Source organism: Saccoglossus kowalevskii, chromosome 7, assembly GCF_978046115.1.
Source record: "Saccoglossus kowalevskii chromosome 7, keSacKowa6.1, whole genome shotgun sequence".
NCBI lineage: Eukaryota > Metazoa > Hemichordata > Enteropneusta > Harrimaniidae > Saccoglossus > Saccoglossus kowalevskii.
In genome coordinates this window covers 16,573,376-16,584,813 of record NC_140647.1, presented here as the reverse complement: position 1 = coordinate 16,584,813, position 11,438 = coordinate 16,573,376, and the positions used below count along the sequence as shown (strand labels likewise).

The following is an 11,438-nucleotide window of genomic DNA, read 5'->3' as shown; positions in this document are numbered from 1 at the left end:
AATAAGTATATAATTTTGTCCATATTATTGGTTAGTTTGTTGGCACTGTATCATTCACAGACTCTCTGCACCTCGTTGTTAATAAAGGGAAGATTAATACAATTAGTGTTGAAGTATTTAAAAAAAATGGTATCACAGGCTTTATTTTTTCAATTTATGTTGTACAATACGTTCAACGAAAATAACCCTTGCCTCTCTCCATGAACGCACCTCAGCCCACAGTCAGCTGGCATACTCATTTTCAGCCAATCAGGCGTGCCGTAACAGCGAGTATTTCCTTGATTTACCCAGAACTTTATGCGAATCCCCCTTGATTCTGGCTGCTGGCCATTTTCGATCATGAAATCGTCGGATATCATCAGAAAACGCGGGATTTGTGCAGTTTTGAATAAAACCAAGTTAGCGATTACGAACAATGGTTATTAACGTAACACCTGATCCCCTCTAAAATTTTTGTTTCGCATTTTAAGGTAAGAAATCGACATTTGAAACCGACAGGGTGTCGATTTACTCGGTGCCGTGTTTCACAACTTGTTTATTTATATACGGATAGCGGATGATTTTTTTTTTGAAAATTAGTATTTATTGATTTTCAGCTCCCAAGTGACTGTGGTGCAGTGCTAGTATTAAGAACAGTTTTCTGTATCTCTTGCAGACTTGAGTTTCCAGGAATTTTATCAACATGTTTTAAGGTGTTTTGTTGACGAGATCAAGTGCTCCAACTACCACGGGTACGATCATTGTTTTTAAGTGCCACATTTTTTCAACTTCAATCTGTAAGTCTTTGTACTTTGACAGTTTAATAGTCAAATTCCTTTGCTGATACATTTCTGTCTGTAGGCACTGTCATGACAATCATCATACAGGTAATTTGATTGTGATCCTTTATTTAGCTTTTAGCTTGGATGGTTCTGTCAGTATGTACACCAAAGTACCACAATAATAATAAATTATTATTAAAATAATAAATTATTATTATTTGCCGCATCGGGATCTGAACAACTCACACAGGAACTCTCGTTATAGTCTCACAATTTACGAGAAAAACAGCAGCCAATCAAATTGTTTGTGACGTATGCAAGATTTCTTATAGTCGCCATTTTGTTTTTAGTCAGCGAGAAGATTTCTGAGATGTTATTTGTAAGTATACCAGTCACGAGCCTCGCCAGCATATATTGGCCGTTGCCAAAGAGCCACGCGTCCATTGGCTGGCGAGGCTCTTCTGTCCACCCCTCCAGAATGTTCTACTTTCGCTGTCTAATCGCAGGTTTTTTGAAAAACGTCGAAAAAAACGAATACGAGTGAACCCGGCATCAAAACGATCCCGGCACCAAAACGATCCCGGCACTTCAGCAAATGAACCTAATCTTACTGTATAAGTCCCTGTCACTTGAATGGTAGAAAAGAAATTTTCATTTTCGTGTAATTCGATTAGTAGAAGACATTCGGGCGACTGTAGCTACTCCGATATTCAGTCAGTGCGCGTATGTAAATGAGCGTCCATGTTTGGATATACCATTATAAAGACGGGGGGGGGGATAATTTGAAGTGGGTTAGCAGGCAAGAGTCTTGAACCAAAGTGATTTTTTTGTATTAACACAGTATTTTTTAGTAAAATTAGATAATTTGTGTAATAAATTTAGTACCTGATTATCATGTTTTTTTTTTGTTTTTTTTTAATTTACTATGTATCGGTGCATGCATGGAGGTACCTCGACAAATCGGTAAATCGACAATCTACATTTTCGTAAAATCAACAACCCCCAAAAAATGTTTGTTAAATCGATATAAATCCAACACAAATGCGTGTCCATTCAAATTGGTGCCGGGTTCTCTCGTACATTGTGGTGCCGGGTTGGTTTTGGTGCCGGGATCGCTTGTTTCCGAAAAAACACAAGAATTAGTAGAATAATAGAGAATAATGTCTTTATTACAAAAATGCTGAAAACCGCGAGTTTTTTTTTGCCTTAGTTATGTATCGGCGAAAAACTGCAAACTCGGCAAATTTGATTGCACAACTTTCCCTCTACCATATACACCCAATCGATGCCAGCTGACTGTGCCTCAGCCCTAGTCCTGGACTGCACAATGAAAAAGAGTCAACTACCATTTGAATGCAAATTGCACCTTGGAGCTCCCTATTTGAAAACTAGGGAGTGAAGGATTTGAGTTGGTTGGGGGGTTAGCGTTGAATGAAAAAAAAATCCAGGTCAACAGTGTCAAAAAGCGTGTGAGGTATGAGGATAATCACTTTAAATCAGTCACATAAATATAACAGCCACACAAAATACATCAAAGCCATGAATGCTATAAATGGTTAAGCATAATTGTGCAGTGCAGGGTTCTCCACAGCTCATTTGCATAAATTAGCATATCTGATTTGCGTGTAAGTGCCAATACCAACCTGAAATACAATTTCTATATTATGTAAATGAACTTAGAAACACAACCAAGCTATCAGTGTATTTTTTTTCAAGCCAACATACATGTATGGTTTTGTTTCATGTCACCATGCTTGTTAGTTTGAAAACTATTTTTTATGCATATATTCAATTGCAATTCAGTGTCCTAGTGAAGTGTACCACATATGGTAGAATAGGGAAATGTTTTTTTGTTTCAGAGGATGTTTTATTGATCAAAATCAACGTATACAGCGAGCGCAGGATATTTACATATACTTAACTCCCGCACCTGGTATAGGCAATTACCGAAGGACTTTGCAACATCCCCAGACACTTTCCTAGTTACGTACCTGCCTACTTGACAATTAATCAAAACATTGGACACGTATGCCTGATGTGTGGCCACTAGGGACGGCATAGTTAGACGATTGCTTTGTAGGAACAACAAGTATTGTTGTGTAACACTTGGAAGAAATATAATATGAACATAAAACTGGGAATGAATAATAACAAAAAATGATAAATGTAAATTTTGTTGAGGGGTGGGTGTGGCTGTCGCATTCTACATTCTAGTATGATGGCATGTGCTATTGCTAGTTTCCCAGAACACTCATCATACAAGGCAATCTTTCCCTGGAATCTTCTACTTTTAGTTTCAACTACATACCATCACCATATACATTTGTGTACCAGTTTCAAACATCAATTTCGTGTGTAGACTTCAGTCACTGATGGCCGCTACTCCTGTCGGAATGCATCCAACCAATTTGTGATGGAAATGCATAATCCCTCGAACCGTTTCCCGTGCTAGTCCAACTTTCTTTGGCAATTGCTCACAAACTATTTCTACCTAAGAAAAGGCAAAGAATCTCCTACCAAGTGTCTTTTTAGTCCCTGTTCCGACGCAGTCTGAAAACGAGGACTTATGTTTTGACCGTGCAGGCATGCGTGAGTCCGGACCTGTATCTTAGACATGCCTGGACCAATCACAATCAAACTTCACACATACATCATACATAATATTATACATATGCACATCAATTTGTTTCACGATCTGATTCAAGATGGCCGAATGGCGGCCATTTTTGTTCTGAAAAATCATCAAAATCAAGCATTTCCCTGCTGTTTACAGATGGATTTTGTTCAAACTTGGTATATATACTTGTTTGACGATCAGATACTAATGCCAATCATTTTAATGCTAAACAATCATCATAATCGTATACCTGACATGGTTATACTCCAGCTATATTACTATAAACAAAACAATATATCTTAAATTCGATAACTAACGGGGACTGTTCCATGCATGGCTTGTTATACATGCTTTGACATACCCGGTAATAGCAAAGTTTCATGAGTTCAAAATCAGAAACTGCATTCAAAACTAAACCGTTCTCACAAAGGGTAATTTCATTATATGTGTTTTTTACATAATTGTATCAACAAGGTTTATTATTTTTGTGAAACGTTCAAAATAGAATTTATTAAATGAATGAGCCTATGTATGCATGAGATAAAGTGTTCGACAACACGATATTGAACCCTTACAAGTTGTAATATATGAAACCATTTGAAACCCTGGTCCGTTGTTTTCATTAACTGTCGCGTAGGCGTGTATGTAACTTTATTGCGTCCACAACAGTCACTGGAGCATCTAGGAAAGTGTCTGGGGATGTTGCAAAGTCCCTCGGTAATTACCTACCGAGTGCGTGTATGTAAATATTAAATGTAAAGCATTATTTAATAAATGTTATTGTTTTGCTAATGAATAATTTTAATGCCAAAAATAAATTAAAAGTGCATCATACATCATTTTTCTCTTGTGAGATGGGATGATGAACTAGTTTTACAGTTTTATAAGTTTTATAGTTATAGTCTCTCATTTAATCTTAAAATTCCTGTCAAATATTTTTAGTTAGAAAAGTTGTACATTTGCAAAGACATAATGTAAAAGTTGAAGAACTAAACAAATAGAAAGAAATAAAATATTTGTATGTATTGAAATTACAGTTTTTCAAAAAAAGATCAAAATAGAATTGGTTGGCTGCTAATAAAACTGCTCTTTTGTTGTAGTCAACCTCAAATGAGAGTGATTTAAATGAAAACAGTTTGGCTTATAATTTGTATTTCAATAAGAATAAACATGCATTTACTGACTTAGTTAGTTAAAATGCAAAGAAAAAAAAATGTAATGCCTGCATTACACAAATGTAAAAGCATTTGTTGTAAACTGCTATTAATTGATGTACTGGTTGTTTAGATATGCATGTTATTCGTTTCATAATCTCTAGACATTGCACCACTTATAAACAGAACATCAATAAGGTCAAGGGAAACAAATCTTGTGTACAGTAATTGGTTAACAAAATTCTAAGTCGGCAGGTCAGATCTTTTTTTATTTTATTTTATTTTTTCCCTAGAGAACTATATTTTAAAAGGCTGGATCATTAAAATATGAATAATTGTAACCATAGAGACTTTTGTCTTTAATTAAGCACAGATACAGGTAATTTAATCCCAATTGACCCCAGCAACAGGGGAATAGTGAGTAATAGTTTAATTTGATTAGATATTTTCCATTAGTTACTAAGCTTGTAACTTTGCTTTTATTATATGTATTTGGTAACTGGGGGAGGGGGGGGTGATGTTATTTATAACACAATCTTCAAAATTTAAGACTAAACTTCAAGACTAAACCTTTTCTGTATTACGATTGCATATTGCAGTAATGAATGCCCTATACCAGACATAACATGATGTCAGAATCGAGATTACTTCACAGAGACACTTCAGTATTTGAACTGAAAATTCTTTGTGTTCATCAAAACACTGGACATACCGGTAATCACATTTGTGAATGGAGATTCACAGAAGTTTACAGAATTCACAATATGCAAAACATGGCAACATATCAAATACCATCCCATGAATGTGCAGCGTGAATGTCTACAAATTGGAATAATTCAAGGCATCATAACAATATTATGCTACAGCTCGAGTTGAAAGATGATCTTATACAGACAGGTGCCTTATGGGACTACATTGCATAAAAATAATGATCAGTCAAACCAAATTGTCTGAAGCTGATGGACAAGCTTTTAAGTAAATAAAGTATATTTCATAGATATTTCATGCCTCAAAAACATCTTTTTGTGAAGTTTGTTTATGCTATCTCAAAGAGATCATAAGTCTGTGAATCAATATATCGTGAGATTACATCAGTTAGCACAAACCTGTAAATTTGACAATCTCAGGGAAAGTCTCTTGAAGGATATACTTGTTGTTATACATGGAGGTGAAAGTAAAAGTAGAAGATTCCAGAAAAAGATTGCCTTGTGTGACGAATATTCTGGCAAGCTGGCAATGGGACAAGCCATTATACGAGACATGTAGAACGCAACACAGACAACGCTAATATTATTAATATAAGCCCAATCAATGGAATTTATATTTATTATTTCTTGTTAATATTCATTCTCAGTTTCATGTTCGTAATATATTTCTTCTAAATGTTACACAGCAATGATACATGATACCAGAGATAGATTACTGAGGGAACAACCCTCACCAAATCTGTAGAGATGAACTTTAAAAACCTGCTTGCTATGCTAAATATTTACCAGCCCTGTTTATGTTTTCAATATTTTATTTTAAATCGTTTCACTACATCTCATTCAATCAGTGTCACTGCAAGTCAGAAAAATCTGATTCATAATCTGAGAGAGAATCTACATCAGCAGATCCAGTAACATTGAAGGCCACTACTCACTTAGGGTGCTTGTTTATTTAGCTCAAATGCAGCAATTGATGAGCAATACATTTGGATTGTCATATGCATGGTCAGACTAGAGCTCTTCAATTTATTCATGTAACTGCATAGTATTGGTTATCTTCATTTGTGAAAAGACCCTCTTTTTTATATTGAACTTTTATCTTCTTTGCTGGAGGCTTGATTCCTAAAAAAAACAACTCAATAATTTCAAAACACGGTGTAAAACAGTGAGCAGAACCAGAAATGGTCGGATCAACTGGAACGCTTGCTTATTGTGAGAGTTTGAATGACACATATGGTGAGAGTTCATTGAATTCGCACATCGTTCATGGATTGTTGTTGTTTATAATTGTTTTACATGTTGCACGTGTCAAAACGGTATCATCAGACTTCTAGGTACATAATTTTGACAACAATCATAGGCAATTTGTGATTTTTGTAAAAAGTAATATTTTTTATTTTCTCAAAAAATTTACCCAACCACAGCCCGACTGAATAGTTACTCATGCCAGGCGTATGGGCAGGCAGTAATTTGAAACACTGGTGCAGTGTTAAAGGAAGGTTAATTTACCTACATACTGAAGGTATAGTGTATACTTTTGTCATTTGCTTGTATTTTCCCTAGAACCTTCAATGGAAACACATCAGTGACTTTACTTGTTGTGGTTGATTATTGAGGGTTTTAACTCCACATCTGACCATCTTTTTTAGCTTCGCTGTCGACTTTGTCGAGCGGAGCTTATCATATGAGTGATTGTCCGTCGTCGTCCGTGTCAATGTTTTACTTTTTCAACTTCTTCTTGAAAACTACAAGCCTGGATGCTTTGATACCTGGTGTATATGTACCTTGGGTAGACCTCTCTTAGGTTTGTTCATTTCATGTTGATATCTTCAATTCTCTAATTTTGGTGAATATTTTTGTCATTTTTGGTAAAAAGTGATATTTTCGACTTCTTGTTAAAAACCGCAAGTGCAATTGCTTTGATATTACATATATAGGTACTACATGTGGACCTCTCTCAGATTTGTTCATTTTGTAATGATATCTTTAATTTTCTAATTTTGGTGAATATTTTTGTCATTTTTGGTAAAAAGTGATATTTTCGACTTCTTGTTAAAAACCGCAAGTGCAATTGCTTTGATATTACATATATAGGTACTACATGTGGACCTCCCTCAGATTTGTTCATTTTGTAATGATATCTTTAATTCTCTAATTTTGGTGAATATTTTTGTCATTTTTGGTAAAAAGTGATATTTTCGACTTCTTGTTAAAAACCGCAAGTGCAATTGCTTTGATATTACATATATAGGTACTACATGTGGACCTCTCTCAGAATTGTTCATTTTGTAATGATATCTTTAATTCTCTAATTTTGGTGAATATTTTTAGCTCCGCTGTCGACTTTGTCGAGCGGAGCTTATCATATTCTCTAATTTTCGTGAATATTTTTGTAATTTTTGGTAAAAAGTGATATTTTCGACTTCTTGTTAAAAACCACAAGTCTGATTGCTTTGATATTACATATATAGGTACTACATGTGGACCTCTCTCAGATTTGTTCATTTCGTGATGATATCTTGGATTCTATAATTTTGGTGAATATTTTTGTCATATTTGGTAAAAAGTGATATTTTCGACTTCTTGTTAAAAACCAAAAGTTCAATTGCTTTGATATTACATATATAGATACTACATGTAGACCTTTCTCAGATTTGTTCATTTCGTGATGATATCTTCAACTCTCTAATTTTGGTGAATATTTTAGTCATTTTTGGTAGAAAGTGATATTTTCGACTTCTTGTTAAAAACTGTAAGTCCAATTGCTTTGATACTATACATATTGTTCATTTTCTGATGTCTTCAGTTCTTTAATTGAAATGTGCATTTCTAACAACGGAGCTATCTCAGCCGATAGGCTGCTTGTTATCATTTTTGGTAAAAAGTTATATTTTCGACGACTTGTTAAAAACCGCAAGTCCAATTGCTTTGATACTACATATATAGGTACTACATGTGGACCTCTCTCAGATTTGTTCATTTTGTGATGATATCTTCAATTCTCTAATTTTGGTGAATATTTTTGTAATTTTTGGTAAAAAGTGATATTTTCGACTTCTTGTTAAAAACCACAAGTCTGATTGCTTTGATATTACATATATAGGTACTACATGTGGACCTCTCTCAGAATTGTTCATTTTGTAATGATATCTTTAATTCTCTAATTTTGGTGAATATTTTTAGCTCCGCTGTCGACTTTGTCGAGCGGAGCTTATCATATTCTCTAATTTTCGTGAATATTTTTGTAATTTTTGGTAAAAAGTGATATTTTCGACTTCTTGTTAAAAACCACAAGTCTGATTGCTTTGATATTACATATATAGGTACTACATGTGGACCTCTCTCAGATTTGTTCTTTTCGTGATGATATCTTGGATTCTATAATTTTGGTGAATATTTTTGTCATATTTGGTAAAAAGTGATATTTTCGACTTCTTGTTAAAAACCAAAAGTTCAATTGCTTTGATATTACATATATAGATACTACATGTAGACCTTTCTCAGATTTGTTCATTTCGTGATGATATCTTCAACTCTCTAATTTTGGTGAATATTTTAGTCATTTTTGGTAGAAAGTGATATTTTCGACTTCTTGTTAAAAACTGTAAGTCCGATTGCTTTGATACTATACATATTGTTCATTTTCTGATGATGTCTTCAGTTCTTTAATTGAAATGTGCATTTCTAACAGCGGAGCTATCTCAGCCGATAGGCTGCTTGTTTAATAGTTAAAATAACTCTGTCTCCTTATCAAAAGTGCACCTTGACTGGAGGTGCACAGTCTTAGCTAAGTTCTGATCTGCAATGGAGGATTACAATTTATGTCCACTACTTTATCTGTAGCAGTTACGCCCGCACATGAATGTATATCGGCATACAAGCTACATAAAGATGATGTGGTTTCACAGGAATGAACGCGTGCTCAGAACAATGGTTCACATTTCAGAGAGTGGTATAACAATAAATACAAATATGATCACTTTTCAGATTCCAGTGACCTAAGTAAACATGCATGAATTTGAACATTATTGGTAGATGTTATTTAAAAGTTCTCATGATGGAAGCTACTGCAAAGAAAATTAGAAAGAAGCGTCATCACTGTGGACAGTGCGAGAAAAGTTACCAAAGTAAATGTGCACTCAGAGATCACATGAGAATACATACTGGTGAGAGACCTTATCATTGTCAACAATGTGAGAAGTGTTTCGTTCAAGCAATTACTTTGAAAATACATATGAGATCACATACTGGTGAGAAACCTTATCACTGTGAACTATGTGAAAAAAGATTCACTTATCTCAATAGTATGAAAGTACACATGAGAAGACATACTGGAGAGAAACCTTTTCCTTGTGAACAGTGTGATTACAAATTCGCGGACAAAGCTACTTTGAAAATACACATGAGAACACATACTGGTGAGAAACCTTATCAGTGTGAAGTATGTAAAAAAAGATTCACTTATCTCAATGGTATGAGAGTACACATGAGAAGACATACTGGTGAGAAACCTTATCCTTGTGAACATTGTGATAAAAAATTCGCGAACAATGCTACTTTGAAAATACATATGAGAACACATACTGGCGAGAAACCTTATCACTGTCAAATGTGTGAGAAGAGTTTTACGCAGATAGGTAATCTGAGAACTCACACGAGAACTCATACTGGCGAGAAACCTTATTCCTGTGAAATGTGTGAAAGGAGTTTCTCACAAGTAACTAGACTGAAAAGTCACATGAGAACACATACTGATGAGAAACCTTATTGCTGTGAAATGTGTAAAAAGAGTTTCAAACAAATAGACAGTTTAAAACGTCATTTACGAACACATTCTGATGAAACACATCACTGTGCGCAGCGTAAGAATAGTTGTTCGAAAGAAAGTCTTGGAATTCATACAAAGACACATGATGCTGATAAATCTTATTTGTGCCAACTATGCGAGAAATATTTTACACTGAAAGATGATCTAGTAAAACACATAAGAACGCACATTGATGTGCAACCATATTTCTGTGAACAGTGTCAAAAGAGCTACTCTGATCAAAATAGTCTGAGAATGCACATGAAAACGCATGGTGCTCAACAACTGTATTCCCGGGAAGGGCATACGATTTTGTTCCAACAAAGCATGTATAAAAGATTCATGAAGGTACATACTGATAAGAAATTGAAGGCTAAAGAAACACTCACTGTCAAGATTCCAATGTACAATTCAACTTCAATTAGTGAGAGCAACGTTCAACCATTATGTAGTGAATTGGAGATTTGCAAAATAGGACAAAAGGTGGTAAACAAAAAAGGAATAGAAACCTTTCAACTAGCGTATTCATTTTGTAGTTACTGAATTTTCACGATCATGTGCAATTGATAGTGCAGAATTGTCATTTTTTTTTATATTGAACAAAACAATATTACATTGAATTTGTTTATGAACTATAATTGTAGGTGCTGGTCACATGCACTGTTATTCAGAGCTTTCTGAAAATTCATATTTGCTTTTAAATCAAACACATCAAATTGTCATGATAATTACTAATGTGATTTATATAATACAGTATAATATGAAATGTACCTGGTGACACAATAAACAAGAAATTGTTTAGTCTGTCAGATTGGAAGTTCATTAATCGCTATGTCAGTCTTACAGCTTTTGGCAAGAATGTGTACATAATAATTATATTTATTGATTTCCATTATAATGCATATTACAAATATATAAACATGAGATGTGAACACACGACCATGACAAAGCACTGTTGTCTCGAATACTAATCACTCTGTTCAGATAAAACTTATTAATAGACTTTAATGGGACAATTGCAATATGATAATTACTAGTATTTGAGTTTAAGATATGTATATCAGCTTGTGCTTTTCATTTGATGATAATCAATGGATTTTGATGCACAAATATGCACATTTGTATGATGTCAATGTATGACTAATTAAATTTGAAATAAATATACTGTTTTTAAAGTGTTCTATGTGATTTTGTGCCTTGTATGTGTGACACAAGACACTAAGAAGAACTTTTGTTTTGTTTCACTGATATAACAGGAAATACTTTATTAGACTGCATCTCATAGACTGCATCCTAGTGGGCCAACAAGACCATAAAAATGTGATGTCCAGCATAGATAGAATGCCATACATACCCCAAACTTGTGCTCAAGGTCACTTCAAGCCCAAGTCA

At 34.4% G+C, this 11,438-nt stretch overlaps 1 protein-coding gene across 4 annotated transcripts; it reads left to right on the top strand.

Annotated features, from left to right (window-relative positions):
• The first annotated feature begins 398 nt into the window (after window positions 1-398).
• On the top strand, window positions 399-11,224 carry LOC100366903 (uncharacterized). Of its 4 annotated transcripts, XM_085501170.1 has the most exons (4): window positions 399-470; window positions 656-731; window positions 6,664-6,761; window positions 9,227-11,224. In XM_085501170.1, the coding sequence occupies exon 4, from the start codon at window positions 9,252-9,254 to the stop codon at window positions 10,587-10,589; it is 1,338 nt and encodes a 445-aa protein (XP_085357296.1). In that variant the 5' UTR covers window positions 399-470; window positions 656-731; window positions 6,664-6,761; window positions 9,227-9,251; the 3' UTR covers window positions 10,590-11,224. The 4 variants fall into 4 exon arrangements, with proteins under 4 accessions (XP_085357296.1, XP_085357294.1, XP_085357297.1 ...); XM_085501168.1 differs by lacking the exons at window positions 399-470; window positions 656-731 and adding an exon at window positions 1,084-1,140; XM_085501169.1 differs by lacking the exons at window positions 399-470; window positions 656-731 and adding an exon at window positions 1,091-1,140 and having other exon boundaries at window positions 5,132-6,761.
• The last annotated feature ends 214 nt before the right edge of the window (window positions 11,225-11,438 follow it).